Below are 18,386 nucleotides of genomic sequence, written 5' to 3' on the forward strand. Positions count from 1 at the left end.
TATAAGGGGCAGTATAACTGACACAGATGTTAACCTAATTTTTCATAGTCTGAAGAGCAATTCTCATTGAGATAATCACTGAATATACATTGGTAAATGTGCCATGTTTTGTAAGGATTACAGCAATTACTGAATACATCTGTTTGTCTCAATTGGTCTAATTATTTGTATACTGCAGTCAGTGGAGTAATTAAAATATTTTGTGCTTAAGGAGCATACTGTACTTTTTCTTGCTCTTTTTTCTTTATTTAATGGATGGAAATTAAACTGAAGTGTTGCTAATGTACAGTATGTATAATTAAATTTAAATATATATATTTCCTTTGAAAGGGAATTTGATAGTTGTGCTGGACAAAACAAAAACAGTATTATGAAAAATAAATTTGTTTGCTTGTGGCACTTTAGACTCAAGATTCTGATGAGCATGGTGATGAGCACTCTCAGGTGCACCCGAATAAATTAGTAAATAGTAATCTGTGGTGATGTGGTGTTCTGATGTGAATACACTGTATGTGCATAGATGTCAGTGTAGAAAGAATATGCTACTTGCATTAAATCTAAAGTCAGAAGAATCAAACTGTTCATTAGCTGTATTTACTTTTAAATTGTTTTTTTAATTGTTTAAACTTTTGAGGTAAATATTTGTAATTTTTATTTAAATGGGACTACAAAATGCACCACCTCTATACAAACTTAGAATTCTATGTTTTTCAGTTAAAGATCAGTGTTACAGTTACAGATACCCCTTGATGGTAAGCATGGGGGAAATCTGCCACATTAACCCCTGTGTAACCAGACTTAAGGTGGCATCCAGACTGAAACTGCTGTATCTAACCAGGATTTAACCTTACAGTAAGTCCTTGCATGCCTTACTTAAATTTGTGTACATACTGTTACAATTTTGGGTGACTGAGAAGTGTCTCTTAGATTTTAGATAATGTGTGTGACACTGGGAAGAGTGAACACTTCTACTTTCAAAGCAGAGAGGATGTTTGCTGAGGTCTGGGGGTCCCTTGAGCAGAAACAATATTAAAGTTTATCTTAATATCCCTAGGAATAATGATTGCAAAGGAGAATGGCAGAAAGACACAGTATAAGTTCACATGAAGAGCACAGAGAGGAGAGGCAAGAGAAAAAGGCAGGTGGGAGAAGACAAGATGGAGAAGAGAGAGGAGTTGGGACTTGAAGCTTGTGCCAGGCGAGAGCCCCTACTTCTGGATCATCCAAATCAAACCTGACTGGAGATAAACATTCGAACCTTGTTATAGAGAGAGTGATTTTCTGTGTGTTTTTAGGGAACTTGGGTTTCCTGGGTAAAAGATACCTCAGTTAGAAATGTCTTTCCTGATAGGGATATAGGCTCCAATTTGTGTTGTGGCATCCAGAGTGCAAAGAGAGAGATTTAACTGCAGGTTGCTTTGTATTTAGTTAGAAGGCAGCACATCTCTTGTGTGGCCTCTTTAGGCATATTAAGAGTTTAGTACTTAGTAGCAGTCTGGGGTCTTCTGGGTTTTCTGGTTAGGTCGGTCCTCTCTATAACCACCATCTTACTTACTGGCACGCTGACATGGAGATGACCAAGGCTGCTACTTTATCAGAGCTTTCCTGGTTTCAATAACAAAATATGTGTAGGGGTCTTCCTACTCCCAGCACCATTCTAAATTTGGGAGTGTTCACTATTTACCAGACGTATTACTGAGATTGAGCTTCCCCTGAAGCTTTGATCCTGATAGTGAGGGTCTAGCTGCCCATGAGTTGAACATCAGAGCCTTCCCATGACCTCTGATGCTTCCTGACACACTTGCCAGTGGGGGTCCAACACCCCCGAGTTGACCAGGACTGTTTACTCACTAAAGTAAGCAGTATATCAGGAGTTGGCTTTTCATAGGTGAGGCCAGTTATAGTACATGTCCACGTGCATATGTGTTTTCCTCTGTGCCTGGAGTGTCTCATCAGTATACTTTGTTACTCACGGAGTTACCCTGTTACACGGTTTGATATAAATAGTATTCTTAACAGATTATAAAAGAGTAAGGTGCTAGGAAACATTTTTAAAAATGCCCAGCAAAGTTTTTCACTAAAGAACATGGCAGTTGAGAGTTTACATATTTAAAATGAAAGCATTCAAACTTGTAATATTAATATTTTTTTCTTTTCTGTTCTACATGAAGTCCTGTAAATTATTGGGTTTTTTTAAATTTTAAAATAAAGCAGCTCGTCTCATGCTCTCTGGCAGATTGAACTATTTATACAGGAAGCACCTGCAGGCAATATTGATGTTGCACTTGCACGTATAAAGAATAAACACATCCGAAGAAGGCTCCACAGCTGAAATGTTGTGTTTCTTTTCTTCTCCTTTCAGCATGGAATAAACCTTTATTTGTTCCTTTATAGAATAAACATGTTTATGGCAACAGAGGAAGTAAATACAAGTTGGAAGTTTAATTTCAATATGGGAATTGAATAACATGTTTACCTTTATCAAAAATAATATTCTAATAGAGATTTCAAAAAGCATTTTAATATAAAAAATATTTCTTTATCAAAGGTATCTCGATAAAATCTGGGGAATATAGAACATGAACAGTGCAGCCAAGTAACAGAATCCAAGGGAAATAGATGGAATGGTTCAGTAACAATGATTAATGAATTCATAACAATTAATTACACTTCACAATAAAGAAAAATAATTATTGTATGTAATGCTGAAACTAATATTCTTCCACCAGCTGTCTCGGTTTAGTATAAGTGCATCACAAATTGAAATGCCCAGAGCCTCTTAAGGCTCACTAAAATTCTGCTGATGTACAGTACCTGTACGACTATAAAATCAGATCTAAAAATTGATTTAAAGTGATCCATTAAATTTTGTGAAAGTTTCTATTTTATCTATAACTTTATATTATTAAATCACTGTTCTTGTATTAAACATATGTAAATCATATCAATTTGTAGTAAACTGTAAATGTGAGTACTAGTGATGCAGGACCAACAGTAATTAAAACTAACTTTATTTGTAAATTATTCTTAACATATAGTGCACATTAAATACTTTTTAATTTACTTAGAATACAGGCAAATATAAGACTTGCAGGGATTTACAAGGCCAGTTTACAGAATGTACTCTCCAGTTTATGGTATAACTACTTTGGCTTTAAGTCCTTTCTTTGTACTGTATAGAGTCATGACAATAATTTTTGTTAAAATTGAATACATTTTTGTTTAACAAAATATTCAGCTAAAAAGTCTTCTACACACTTGTTTCCATCTTTTCATGTATATGTAGTTATGTGTACACAGGGTGCAAATACTAAACGGTATTTCTACAACTTGATACGCTTCTATGGAATTCTGTTTTCCAGGTTGGAGTGATCAACTTAGTTCACAGCCACAATGCAACACAACATTTTCAGGAAAATGTAATTTCTCACACTAGAAAAGAATTAGAAACTGTACACCCCTTCCCTACTGCTATGGTACTAAATTTAGTTGTGGGCAAAAATATCAAAAAGGACAGATTTTTCTTAATAAACATGCTAGAGTTTATGCATACAATAGCAATAATGCATACTGTGTAAGAACATACAATATATAATATAATATATATTAATATATAATATATATAATATAACCTATAATACAATGATCTGTCCGTGATTCCTTCATTGTTTGTGATTAGTTTTACATTAGTTTTTGTGAAAGAGAACAGTATACCAAGGTCACCACAAGATGGTGACAGAGACCATGAGTTTCTGTAGCAAACCTGGATACTCGGGAGGATTCCTGTTTCCTCTTTGAATCAGCCATGATGTAGCATAGCTACGGGAAAAGGGAAGCGTTTCCCTTTTTAAGAGACTAACTTGTCACAGTTAGAGAACCTAATGTTGAAGGTAGTAGCTTATAGCTTGTTCAAAGTGCTCATTCAGTACATCTGAGCAGACTGTATCTTGAATGCTAGGTTAGTCCACGTTTCAGTCCTTTGGCAGTAGTAAACCTGCATCAGAAAACCAGTTAGATGGGTTTTCCTTGTGTAAAGACAGTATCCATGCAATGGTCCCAGACCACCTTACCATCTTCTGCACCTTTCATGTTCGTTTAGAATGCAATATTCTAAAGATTAAATTCCATGTAAGAATACAGAACTAACAGACTAATGCTTAGAAAGTAGTAGTCTTAGTAACAATCCTATTTGCAATCAGACATCTAAAACAGGGGTTCTCAATCCTGGTCCTGGATGACCACACAGCTGCTGATTTTTGTTCCATTGCAGCTTTGAGTTTTGTATTAAACCCTTTAATTGACTTATCCGTGGGATTAATTTGAACTGTTTGACTGTTTTCAACTCTTAAATGTGTTATAGGTAATCTTTTAACTATTTAATTTTGGCAGTGAAATATAATCCCAGACTTTCAAGTAGAAAAAGCAAGTTGCAAATATTCCTATCAAACCACTTGATAGTGGTTTCATTTTGGGTAATTGGGCCCAGCTGGAATGAAAACCATCAGGTTTGTGGTCCTCTAGGAGCAGGTTTAGAAATCAGCTGCCTAATTAATAGATGGTCAGCATGTGTATATTAGTACTGCAGTGGAGAGGATTGGACGCCCACAGGTTGAAATGTCTTGGCCTAATTGAACGTGAAGATTTATTCAAAAAACTTGTTTCCATTTATTTTACCATTAAGTACAACAGCACACCAAAGATATACTGTATTTCTAAATGAGAACAACACGATAAAGTGTGGAAAAGCAGAGTAGCTCAAATAGCTAATCTACTGTTTTCACAGCTATAGATACATCCATATTTTTATAAAGATATGAAAGATTTAGATATTGAGTATTTTTATAGTTAGATTAGCAGTATACTGTATATGAAATTATTCTGCACATTGCTTGATAAATCCGTTCATTGTATATTTTAATCTGTTTCAGGTGGAAATGTTTTGATGTTAGTAGAGCTAACATGCAACACAGCCTTGAAAAAATGTTCTTTTCATCAAAGCCATGACCATTCTTTACAATATATGGAAAATAAAAAAAATCCTGAAATCTCAAGTGTGTTTTGGATGAACCAGATGACCTATTACACTGACGAGGACAATTTACTTGCTGCATTCCTCAATGCTTGTAGCCCTTTAATTCAGACCTTTTTTTTTCTTAGTGTTTGAAATTGCATAAATAGCTGACTCTTTAAACCAGTTGTGACTAGAAGAGATACTGTACATGTATATGAGACTAAAAGTCTATTTTAGACAAGGGTGGCCTACAGTTGTGTTGTATTCTTCAGACAGTGGGAACAGCTGAGGCTGTAATTGCCAAAGATTCCAATTATCACTTCATTAGACAGAATGCTGGAGAAATTCACAAATACTGTAAGATTGTGTGTTTCTTCTGCATTTCTATCACTAACGCATTGTTTCCCTTGCTTGTGCAAGTTAATGCTCTTTTTTCATTACTGTTCTGTGTTCTATAAAAGATAAGATTAAAATGTATGCCAACCATAAATTGATAATATTTTGTTTAATGTTATATGTATTTAACTGTGGGTTGTGATGGTTGCCCTGCATTCAGTTTTTAATATACCTAGCTAATATACGGTAAAAATTTCTGCTAACAAATATTAGAATGGAATAGCAATGAAATATAAGATAGGAGAGCAAGCCAAGAAATTGTTCTGCAAATTTGCCAAAGGTCTTTTCTGCAGTGTGCTGTGCAATGTAAAAGGAAGGCTAAGGTAATGGACCTTGTAAAAGGCAGAACTGTTGATGTATGTGCTTCTTGTGAAACCAGCCGCAGACCTGACTGACGTATTAATTTAGACAGCCCCAAGGATTTACAGACAGTGATTGGGAAATGTAACAAAAATGCTAAAAGGACATTCATCTGAGTTGCACTATGCATGTCTCAATTAGAGATGAGTTACCTGCTGTTGGAGCAGTGGTTCCGTACAATATCTCTGTGAACATCTGACAGCAACCTGTAGAACCAATGCTGTGACATGTTGTCCCTGTAATTGGCAGCTGTAATAAGCTATTAAATGTAATTCATTTAGACATGTGGTAAGACACTATACAGTATATTGTAAACATTATATGGCCACATATAAAGATGGCAGTTTTTAATGGTTTTTAGTCTCCTCAAAAATCAGTGCCTCTGTGGTTTACGGTAAGGCCTATAACTTAAATGTTACTGTGGAAATATGTTAAAATTTAGTTCCAACTGGCATTGCTTTGAACAACTAAATATCTACAGTTTAGGGTAAGAGAAACAGGCAGGAGTAGGTGGTATTTTTTCTGCATTTTATTTGGTTATTAACACGCACAGTCATTGTGTCTAATCTAAACAAATGAAAAGGACTGATAACACATCAAATTTGACCAATGTGAAAAGATAATGATAAAAACAGGCATTTGTGAAATAAAAAGGCAATGTCAAGCAAGCTATTCTTTCATGCCATTCCTGGCATGGTCCTGTCAGTCCTATTCATTATCTTCCCCCGAGTGTTTTACGATTATCCCATCTTCCCATGACACTAGTCCTTCCTTTTTTACTTTCAGTTACTTTATTATAATTCTGACTTTGACAGCTCATCAGCTTTTCAACTAATGTATTTTAAATATCTGAAACACCGACCTCATGGTACTGTACAATTATTTAAAAAAAAAACACTTTCACAACACTTACCCTGTACACTTATAAGAGGGATGTATTGGAACCATTTAAAAGTTTTTGAAATTGTAAATGTGTTTATTATTTTATAAGTAAACATAGAATAAGTAGTGAATCCAAGGAGTTTATGTGTAAGTTAAAAAGTGAATATAGTGTAGACTGGAGACTGTTTTTAAGCCCATACCCTGTGTATCAGTGGATAGTGGATATTTTTTTTATCCACAAATAAGGCAGTCAAAATCCTTCTTATGGTTGTCTTCTATGCCACGGTCAGCCAGCTCCTGAATAAAGGTGTTTATTATCTGTTGTTTTTGACCGTACTTCGTTTTCTTGCAGTCTTGGTCCTTTGGAAAATATGTGCTATTAACTCCAGAAACATGCAATGTAGATTCTGTGGGGAAAAGTATTCAGCATATGTGTTAAAGCAATTTTGAGGAGAAAATAAAATAAAGGGGAAAGGTTAAATTTAAGGATAGTATTTCATCTTTAGTATTTACCAAAACAGATGTGTAGCAGAGCAGTATACCTCAGCGAGAATATACTATGGTAAATGGTAACACTGACAGTCTCTCTAATGTTGTGATCTGACTTCATTAGCAGGGAAGTTTTCTAAAGTGAAAGTACATTTAGCATGGAATGTATCTACAGATTAAGATTATAGTTGATCTCATATATAATATAAGAGTGATAGTCCTTCTTCCAGGGATAGAAAAATCTAGGCACTACAGTCAATCTAAAGGCTATAGTGAAGAAGAACAGTCAAAGTCAATAGGATTTTCCTGAAATTCCTAAATTTTCCTCTGGGAGTAAACCTTTTTCAGAATGCCTCATATGCTTTTTTTAAAAACATGAATTAAAATAATAAATTTAATGCAGTACATGTGCAGTATGTGCTACACAGTGATAAAATATTTAAAATATTGAAAAACTCACTGTTACAGACAGCCAGTGTATTTCCACCAATGTACTGAGTGCTCCACGTGTTTTTGTTGTGTTTTCCACATGTTTCATACAATCGACTTCTCCTCAAGAATGCAAAATCAAACTCCTTAAAAAAGACAAAGCCAGTTAGTTGGCCAGAAAGTTGGCTATATTTTTCGTTGCTGAAAACAGCTTTAAAAGTCATCTGTAAAGCATGCTTTTTAACATAACCCAACAATATAATAATTGTTTATATTGACTCCCCTCCACCACCACCAATGTGCAGCCCCACCTGGATGATCCGACAGCAGCCATAGTGCACCAGAACACTCACCACACATCAGCTATCAGTGGGGAGGAGAACAGAGTGGTGAAGCCAATTTATAGATGGGGATTATTAGGAGGCCATAATTGGTAAGGGCCACTGGGAAATTTGGCCAGGACACTGGGGTTATACCTCTACTCTTTACAACAAACACCCTGGGATTTTTAATGACCACAGAGCTCAGTTTTTTGTCTCATCCGAAGGACGGCGCCTTTTTACAGTAAAGTGTCTCCGTCACTAGACCCACATGGACTGCAGGGTGAGCAACCCCTTGCTGGCCCCACTAACACCAAATGCAGCAGAAACCTTAGTTTTTCCCAGGAGGTCTCCCATTCAGGTACTGACCAGGGTCACACCTGCTTAGCTCCTGTGGTTTGCCAGTTGTGAGTTGAAGGGTGATATGGCTGCTGGCATACAATACAATATAACATTGTATGCTATACTGTTCTTTTGAATATGAAAGGGGCAATCATGAGTTATTTTCAGCAGTATGTCATGACTAAGATAAACTATTTTGTGAAGCTGCTGTTGAGCAAATTTGTATAAGCAGAAAAGAGCAGAATAGTAAAGAAAATATTGAATTGCTCTGTAATATGTCAACACAGTATTCAGTCCATTAATAGGGTAATCATTAAATGATCAAAATAACAAATTATGGGGAAAAATAAGATGGCGCATTAACTTCCATTTAATATTATTGTCCTTGTAACTGGGATTTTAGTGTAATAAATATTCAAACTTTTATTAAGCCTCTCTGAAAAGTACTTAATTGCCTGTCTGCACTTGTCTCTGTTTACAGTATGTACCGTACATATACTGTATAATGGTAATTGCACACGATGCAGTTATTTATGGTATTGGTACTCCAGAATTTAGGGTCTTAATTTGCTGGTGGACTCACTTTACAACTTCAACATTTGTTGAATAATTGCAATAATGGAACTACAAATAGGAACTACAACATCACAATATATTTTGATACTCTGAAGTTTTTTGATAAAGGTTATTACTTAAAATAGTCAAGATATTAGTTCTAATAAAAACTACAGAATTATATAGAAACAGGAGAGTAGAGATAAGGGATGAATGCTCAGATTGGGGTGTTGTAATAAGTAGCACAAAGATCTGTATTAGGACACTGCTCATTACAATTTACTGTATACTGTGTATTGGAAAAATAAATTCTGGCAGAGTAAACTAATTATATTTGCAGATGATACCAAACTTTGAGGATTAGCATACACTTCTGAAGCAGCAAAGTTATGAACAGACACCAGTCTGGTAACATTTAATATAGATAATTGCAAAGTGCCAAATGCAGGTATCAATAACATAAAAAAACAGAAGATGGAAACAAAGAGGATGAATCCCTACCTATGAAAAAGCTTTACATTTTTACATTGACACACTATTGTACTCCTCTAGACAATGTGTGGAAGCAATAAATAAAAAATAAAAAAGCAACCACAATTTTTGAATATATAGCTAAAAGTATAGAATTTAAATCCAAGGATGTTATATCTATCTTGTACGATGTTTCATGTATATAAAGTTGGTCACCATATTAAAATTAAACAATATGGCTGCTTTAGAATTAGTCCCAAAAAAACAGACACCATAGTAGGCAAATTTTGGGCTCAAACAAATGCCCTACACTGACAGGCTAAAAGAGAAGAATACAAGGGGATCTGATTCAAGAATCCAGAGTTCTTAAAGGTTTTGAATAAGTCAATCGTGTAGACTTCTTCAGAATCAACGGTGAAACACAAACCAGGGGACACAAGTAGAAATTATGGGTAAGTGCATTTAAAACTCAAAATGAGACACTTTTTTGCACTAAGGATTGTGGGTGTCTTGTTAAAGCTGATAAACTCGCGTGTTGAAAGAAAAGGGGTGGATGTGATCCTCAAATCAATTTGATACTAACAACCCAAGGAGCTAGACGGGCCAATCGACCTCTCATTTTAAGCCTTTCTTATTTTGTTGAGGCAGCACTTACTTCCACAGAGTCATTTACAGTATGACTCATATACCTGATGGAATACGTACACTCATCTGAACAAAAGCTTTTCTTTATAACAAGGATGAAGCTTCTAATTCCTTCTGCTTTCGGTGATTGAATATTATTATAGATACAAGTAATAAGTTTATTCCATCCTGAAAAGAGAAGAAAGAAAACACAACGTTTCGGCCGTGGAGCCTTCTTCAGGTGTGAGAAAGACAAGGCAGTAAGCAAAGGTAATGTAGCAGGAGAACAAAAGCTGGAAGAGAGGAGGTGCGGGAGGTGGGACCAGGGGACAGACAGAGTGGCCAATCAGGTACTGAGGAGTCAGGATAGCTGAAGAGAGGTGTGAAATGAAACCTAAAATGAACAGAGAGAATTTAGAAGAATTAGTCTGTCATTGAGAGAAGGGGAAACGTGTGATCCTAGCTGCAGGATAATTTTAGTTTCTGTAGACTTTCTGATGTTGGAGTTAGGAAAACCAGCTTTGAGAACACAGATGGAGAGATTAGTGTGATCATGGCCATCAGAGGTGAAGTGAGAAACAATAGGTTTGGAGAAGCACCTGAACTATTATTATAGTGCTTCCCTACCACCCCAACACACTTTCTATCCCCAGGACTTTTCCATCCTACTGGATGATCCCTCCATTGGAGCCCTCTTTTCTGACAGCCCCATCATCTCATATTGCCGACCACCTAATCTGTGTGACCTTCTTGTTCACAGCTCCCTTGACCACCCTCAGCAACCATCCACACCAGCACTTTCCCTTGCAACAGAGCTTGCTGTATTACCTGCAAATACATATCTAAAACCACACTCATAAGATAAGATCACTTTATTAGCCATATACAATTTCTTGCATTAGGAATTTGTCTTTTCACATACCCCAGCTCTCCATGAGACACACAGGCAGGGAGAGAGAAGCTTGGGGTCAGAGCGTAGGGTCAGCCATTTATACAGCGCTCCTGGAGCAGTTGGGGTTAAGGGCCTTGCTCAGGGGCCCAACGAAATAGGATTCCTCTGCTAGCCACAGGATTTGAACCGGCAACCTTCTAGCCACAGGTGCAGATCCTTAGCCACAGTGCCACCACTCCCCTCATTCAAGGCCACTCAGGACAATTCTGGATCACTCAGATGATATCTTGTACATCCAGCAACCTTATTTACTGTATCTCTTCCAGTACTTGTCCAGCCATCTACATTGGGACAACAGGAAGGAGACTCGGAGACTGCTTCAGAGAACATGTTAGAGCTGTGAAGATTAAAGATTTCTTCAAACCTATTGATTCTCATTTCACCTCTGATGGCCATGATCACACTAATCTCTCCGTCTGTGTTCTCAAAGCTTGTTTTCCTAACTCCAACATCAGAAAGTCTAATTTTCTTCTAAATTCTCTCTATTCATTTTAAGTTTCATTTCACACCTCTCTTCACCTATCCTGATTTCACACTACCTGATTGGTCACTCTGTCTGTCCCTTTGCCCCGCCTCCCACTCCTCCTCTCTCCCAGCTTTTGTTCTCCTTGCAGTAAAGTTCTCCATGCTGTATGCTCACTGCCCTGTCTTTCTCACACCTGATGAAGGCTCCACGGCCGAAACGTTGTGTTTTCTTTCTTCTCTTTTCAGCATGGAATAAACCTATAACTTATTATTATAGATGCCCAAAAGAAGGCATCTGAAGAAGACTGATTACAAAGCATAATTACAGGTATTTGGTATAATAAATATAGCTTGGAGGGAATCTCTACCCTAAAGAGATTATTTAGTCTTTCTGTCTTTTCAAACATATCAAAAAGATGTTTAAAAGACTGGCCTCAACATATAAACAGAAATAAAGGCCTTGTTTTCTTTAATAAAATGGTATGCTTCTTGTGCAGTTTTAATTTATTCCTCATTTTAATGGGAGACAAAGACAATAAATGCTCTACAAAAATAAAGTATAGGCTCTTTGGTAAATTGAGACCTTGGCTCTTATTTTCCTATGAGCACACTGCCCACTGCATGTGAAATGCCAGATAATCTCGTACCCTGAACACTTGTTCATCCTTTAATGTCATTGACAGTATTAGTATATGCAGGTTGGAATATGATGTCATAAAGGTTTAATTAGGTAGTAGTGATCAGCAGAAGTATTTTCTAGCCTTCTGAGTTCTTTGTAAGCTTTCGGGTACAGTAAAAAGATTTCAATATCGCAAGATTTCTTGTGATACAAAAGGCAAATCTGTATGTGAAGGTGTTAGAACTTTTTCTGTTAGAGAAAAAAAATAGCTGATATTTTTTGTATACTCCAAACACACTTGGGAGGTTGCTGAATAAACCCAGCAAAGATGCTTATTCAGAGTATGGGCCCTATAGTTCAGATGTCACAGGTCCACATCTGACTTTCATAAAGTAAGTGTCTGAAGGTCACAGTTCATTTGAAGCTACATTAATTTAAATTGAATTTGCTAACATCAACACAGTGTGCATGTTTGTTTTTTTGCAAACCTGGCATAGCCCTTTTTGAAATCGATAGCTGGTGACACTCCAGGTATGGGGTTTCAAAAGCAGTCTGTTACGTAATGCTGGTCCCCTGGCTGTTTCCTGTTTCAATGTGGTTACCTGGTTGCACATGGGTTTGCAGTAGCGTGTCTCATTGAAAGTGACACACACCAGGCCTCCATCACTGGGGGGCAGTGGGGCTGGGCATTCTTTTGGAACAACATCCTCACAACCTAAGTCCAAAAATATAGAAATACTCTTTAGGTTATAACATATTCTTTAACATGCAATATTAACAGTCATTTTAATGGCATTCACTGCCTTGTAACATATATGTATTTTTAGGACTCCTCCTGTTAAAATGTCTTGATCGATCATTTAAAATTCCTATGTTGCCAAGATGGTATTTGGATGAGAAAAAATGGGAGGGGTGTGCAAAGTCCATCAAGAAGACAGGACTTGCTAGAGCTGAGCCCAGAATCCAACCACCAATCTACTATGCCACCCTCATTGTCACTTTGGTCTGTAGAAATCTGCAGTCCTTTGTATTTTATAGACCTTTTCTGTCAGTGACGTAGTGTAAGATCAAGCTATTCTTGCAGCAAATGTATGGCACAATTAAGCATTTCACAGCTCCTGTTCAATCAAAAACCAGGACAAACCTGCAGATCCCCAAAAGCTAGCAACTTTTTGCTTTTTGTTGTAAATCTACTGTATCATGCTACAGCATAATGTGGAAATGGCTTTAAGGACAGCTTAATAGTTTCTTCAAAGAAAAGTGGTGTACTGTATAGTTGATACATGTTATGTTATATACAGGTATTACAGTACAGTATATGTGAACTGTGAATAGATTTTAAAAATTAATTACTGTAAATGATGCTATAAAATTATTTAAATTATGCTATGTTCTGTGGCATCTGGTTTAAATAGACATGTAAAACTTGTTTAAAAGGGGAATGTTCAGGTTTAGTCTATTCTGAGAAAGAATGTGTGCTAAGAAGCTAAACCCTGTTGAGGCTGGAAGGCTCTGATAGTAGGGCCATTCTTGACTGTACTTAGAGATTTACTTTTCCATTTCAGAGGTCTATTTTTAATAGAAAAGATGGTTCAGTATTTTTGGAATTCTTCACAGGTAATTAATAAGGTTTTGTGCCTTAATGTCTCCTGTAACCTATGATAAACCTATGTTAATTTTTGTTTACTTTATCCCAGTTTTGTCTTCAGTGTGGCTAAGCATTTCCTACTGTTTTCGTTCAGAACTGAAGACCTACCTCTTCATTATAGACCTACTATAATGTGACCGGCAAAGCCACATTATAGTAGCTTTCAGGACTCTAGATCAAGGATAATACAAAACACTGATGGCAAATTTTATGTGCCTTCTACTGTTTGTGTGACTTACAGGGAATACAAACAAGCAGGTAGCTTTTAACATAACAAAATCAATCTATTTCCTGTCTTGCAAACAGAACTGAAATTCATCAGGTTTTAGAACAAGAAAAAGCAAAAGGCAGTTTTTGGAGTGGAGGAAAAGGTTTGCAAACATGTACAAGTATTTTGACTGTGCCTTACGTTGTCTTTGTTTCTTGTTGAGTAAATCAATAGCTGTTTGCAGGGAATCCAAAACAGATGTAACCTGCTCTTCGTTCCAGTTGTCAATGACCTTTCCTACACATTCTGCCAAATTCTAAGAGAAGAAAATCTGCTTTAACTTGTTGTTCATTATACAGTAAGTAACACATTATCTTACAGTACATGAAAAGTACATTGTAAAAAACATAGGTGGCAAATACTCATATTATGAGTACTGTGTGTCTCAATAATTATAATGAAGATGTTAAATAAATCAGTATAATACCAAGAATAATTTTGTACCAGCCTGCATATTCAATAAAATCCAGTGTAAACTCTCAGAATGGCAGAATGGCAATAGTGATACTCTGAATTGAAATGTAGTTTTGAAAAGTATCCCAGTATAAAACAAGGTGCCTGGAAAGTAAGTTGGTATTCAAGTAAGGACTGATAATTTTATCATTACATTCAGACATTTCCAACAAGCTTGGAATTGTTTCACAGTTGTAACAGATGGTTTGGGCTGTCATATTCTCCAGGTCCAAGTCAGTGTGATTTTGTTCCTGCTGTGATTGCTTAAATACAAATTGTTCTTTAACTGCCCACTATTAAACAGCTTTAAAGTGTTGTTGAAATCCCATCGACTGATGCGCAGAGAGGTACAGTACTGTATGTGAAGTTAGGAGTATATATGGGGTTGGTAGGAGGGACAGCTAGTTCTGTGAGACACTGTTAAGACTGCACCAGGGGCATCCTGTGAGGCACTGTGGGATTGCACCTATAAGATAGTGTGCAACTGTGCCAAGGTGGTTCTGACATGGCACCCATAAAGAGAAGGCTACAATCATTCTCATGTGTCTAATTAACTTGTAGTTTAAACATGAAGGAGCAACCTGCAGCCAAAGTTAATAGAGTAGTGTTTTCATAGTTTTATTCTGAACATTTACAGTAAATGCATTGCCAAAAAGAACAAGCAAACAGGCAGTGGTAGAAAGCGACCAATTGATTGCAGTACCTGTAGCTCTGCATGGACGATTTTAGGCTCAGTGGAAGAGGATGAGCAGTTCTTTATACCAGAGGCAAGGGACGAGGTGAAAACTAGAATTCAAGCACAGGTTACATATCTTATTGCAGACTCCAAACATCAAATTGCCCCCTTTAGGCAACTACATAAATGCAGAATTAGGATTATAAAAGAACTTTGCATAAAAAAATCATGATACATCTCACTGATACAAGTTTTTTTAAGCATTTATTTTATTTTTTAGTGGTACTCAAACAAATTCTGCAATAATTTAAATCAGCATATTATTGAAAATTCCAAACAGCTGTGTAAGCATTTTGGATTAAAACATTTTTTGAATATGTTCTTGAAATACTCTCCAATATTATTGTGACACTCACAGCACATATAAAAGTAAATTATGTAACTTTAATACAATCAAAATTGTTAATGCAAAAAAAGCTTTAACAGTAGTTGTCAGTGTATTTTCATTTTTGATACATAATCTGGATTCACTGGAGAAATCACATTCAAAAGAGCTGTTTTCTCCACAAATCCATCTTGATGTTTACTACCTTCTGTTTTAAGTACATCCAAAACATTGTTTATTCTAGACCAATAGACCATAGACCAATAAATTGAACTTTGGTAGATCAGACCAGTTTATTTTTCAAGATAGGATCTGATTGAAAGTTTAAAGTTAATTTGTATACAGTATGTTTCATGTGAAAAGGGCATAAAAACAACTCATCTTTAATGAATACCTTGAACCACGTATCATCATAGTGGTCCATTAGTTTAGTTTTACTATTACTACAATTTTTTATTTTTGAGAGCAACAAAAAAAAAAGTACTCACCTTTTGATAAAAAGCAGAAAACCAACAAACAACTGAAGTTTATTAATCCCATGATATCCCTTATTGTCAGTAACAGCTTGTGGAGATATGCAAGATGTAGCACTGATATGTTTTGAGTGTTTTAAAGTTCCCCTTTCAGAGAATTTAAAGTTCTTTCCCTGCACTATGTAAGGGAATGCGACGTGCAGCCAACAATTATTGTGTAAGAACAGACTGGACACAAATGCTTAATGAATCAGTGTACATAGTGTTGCAATACTTCTACCAGCAATTCTGAATAGTTTGGTTGGAATCTTAAATTCAAATATAAACATTTTAACTAACAATCATTTAGAGAAGAGAAATGTATGGATTTGATTAGTTAAGAAGTTCTGCATAAATTGTAAACCTCCAGAAAATATGCAAGTGCTTTGAAGACCTGATATATCGTCCAGTGTAACATTCTTTCTTTACAAAGCATACAACTAATAAACAGATTTTATTAATGTGTTTGAATAATACCCTAACACTGAATTACTTTTACATTTTCTTCTCCATTAGTTCAAATCATTAGCATAAGGTCTATAAAGCAGTCTGTTTTAATGCTAAGAATAAAAATTTTCTTTGGTACAAACAGGCATCTGAAAGATAGACTCAGAAATTGTGTTCTAAGGTGAAATGTACAGGAACGGTTTTAACACCAGCATTCATATATAAAATTGAGTAAAACACTGTTTTCTGTCCATTTGAAAACATAGAAGCTCTCAGTGAAATTAGATGACACTTGGGTTCTCTTATAGTGCTTTTTATAATGGGTTTCAGTTGAACTGTGGGGTGAATTGAACTGGAAGACCACAAATCTTGAAGAAATACTGTTCTTCTGCTTCACATACACTTAATTAACACCCCAGTTCAGCATTTGTAACTCTGAAATTGTAGGTGTACATATTTAGTAAGTGCAGGCTGTTTTCTTGTCAGAACATATTCTGGAAACAGTGATGAATGACATTCTAAAACAAGCTTCGCATTTTCCCTCTGAAATTAATTGTGCCTTTCTGTTTTTTTTTCTTTCTGCTATTGAATTTGCCTGACAGGCGTATAGAGATTTCATGTAACAAGTGTGCTTAGTGTATCTCTAGCACAGGTACTGTAATTATGTATACAATATCAACACTGCAAGTTTTGACATATGATCAGGATCCTTTAAACTGCCTCCCTCTTGCTTCCTGAAATAATGCCACATCTGCACCTTCTTGTAAAATTGCCGTTCTGTATCCTGGGAGCTCTTTGAACGCCCCCAGTCTGATTTTCTCCTACTCATTTTTCTCCCTGTAGTTATGTCCTAGTTCTAGTGTTAGAATGGTCATTTGGGAACACATGCAGAATTAAGAATTCAAACAGCTTACATTTGAGCAAGTGCAAATGTATGCAATTAAACAACAGAAGAAAAAGATATACTGTACAAGTGAAGCAATATTCTTATTATAAGTACTAATACCTTTCTGTGGGAGGTAGTACATCACCACAGCTTCAGGGTCATTTATTTAGTTCTATCCTTGGATATTTATCTCTGTAGAATTTTGCATGCTTTTGTTTGCTTGTACGTTGATCCTCTAGTCTCTGTCCATTTCCCAAAGATTTGCAGGGTTGATTTGATTGCCTACTTTGCCAGGGTTTTCAAACACTCTCTAGTCCCCCAGAAGAAGGCAGCTGCACACCCACCTTATTGGCTCTGGTGCTCAACCCTATTCCTGAAATCGTGCCCAGGTTTAAGAATACAAGGCTTTTCTTGATGAGATTGTTACAGATCCCCCTTAGATAGCAGTGTGGCAGGGAACCTGCACATAAAGCCATCCCTTATTATGAGAGTTAAATCTGTAGATGATTGCAAACTGTTAGTACATTTTCCCAACACCATTTCTAGGCTATACGAAATCCAACTTAAGATGTTAAGTAGCATTGGACAGTAACCTCAACTCAGCCAAAACCATTTAGGCCAATCCACTCTTCCTCTCTTGTTTCTTAATGGCAGGCTGACACAGCAACAATCAAGGTTGCTACTAAGGGTAAACAAGGTAAACCTAGATACACCATACTGTTTATTCACAAACCTTTTAAATCACCACAAATAATCTTGTGCTGAGATCAACTGTTTCCCCCATCAGAAAGACCGAGAGGACAATGTCTACTCTCTTTTATAGGATGTCAGCCTCCTAGGGGAGCAGGCTTAATATCCTTGTGAGAATGTAAACATTGTGGACTTCATAGTGTCTCAAAGCCACCCTCTGGTAGCCCAACCCTGTTTATAATGTCCAGTTCTGGCTGTCCTGTTACAGAGATGTGCTGTCATATAAACGGAAACTACAATATACTGTACTGTAGTGATGATAATGGATTGTACTAGTCTCTCTCACTAGCGTATGCCTCATTTGCTTTTTGCAGCTTTCTCGTTAATATCTCATCATAATCATTTTGTGTGAGTCAAGAAATTGAAATGTTTGTTGTTAGGTAGGACAATTTATCTGACAAGAACCAAACTCTTGTGTGTTTTACCAGTGGGAATCTTCTATGCAA

At 36.3% G+C, this 18,386-nt stretch overlaps 1 protein-coding gene across 1 annotated transcript; it reads right to left on the reverse strand.

The window, feature by feature from the left end:
- Positions 1 to 6,539: 6,539 nt before the first annotated feature.
- On the reverse strand, positions 6,540 to 16,024 carry LOC148661723 (uncharacterized). The gene is made up of 6 exons (XM_088635863.1): positions 15,834 to 16,024; positions 14,988 to 15,070; positions 13,973 to 14,087; positions 12,518 to 12,630; positions 7,599 to 7,713; positions 6,540 to 7,056 (listed from the first exon to the last, which is right to left on the reverse strand). Exons 1-6 carry the CDS (start codon positions 15,883 to 15,885, stop codon positions 6,881 to 6,883), a joined length of 654 nt encoding a protein of 217 aa, XP_088491989.1. The 5' UTR covers positions 15,886 to 16,024; the 3' UTR covers positions 6,540 to 6,880.
- Positions 16,025 to 18,386: the final 2,362 nt, after the last annotated feature.

The sequence above is a fragment of the Lepisosteus platostomus genome, chromosome 6 (assembly GCF_059453375.1).
Source record: "Lepisosteus platostomus isolate fLepPlt1 chromosome 6, fLepPlt1.hap1, whole genome shotgun sequence".
Taxonomy (NCBI): domain Eukaryota; kingdom Metazoa; phylum Chordata; class Actinopteri; order Semionotiformes; family Lepisosteidae; genus Lepisosteus; species Lepisosteus platostomus.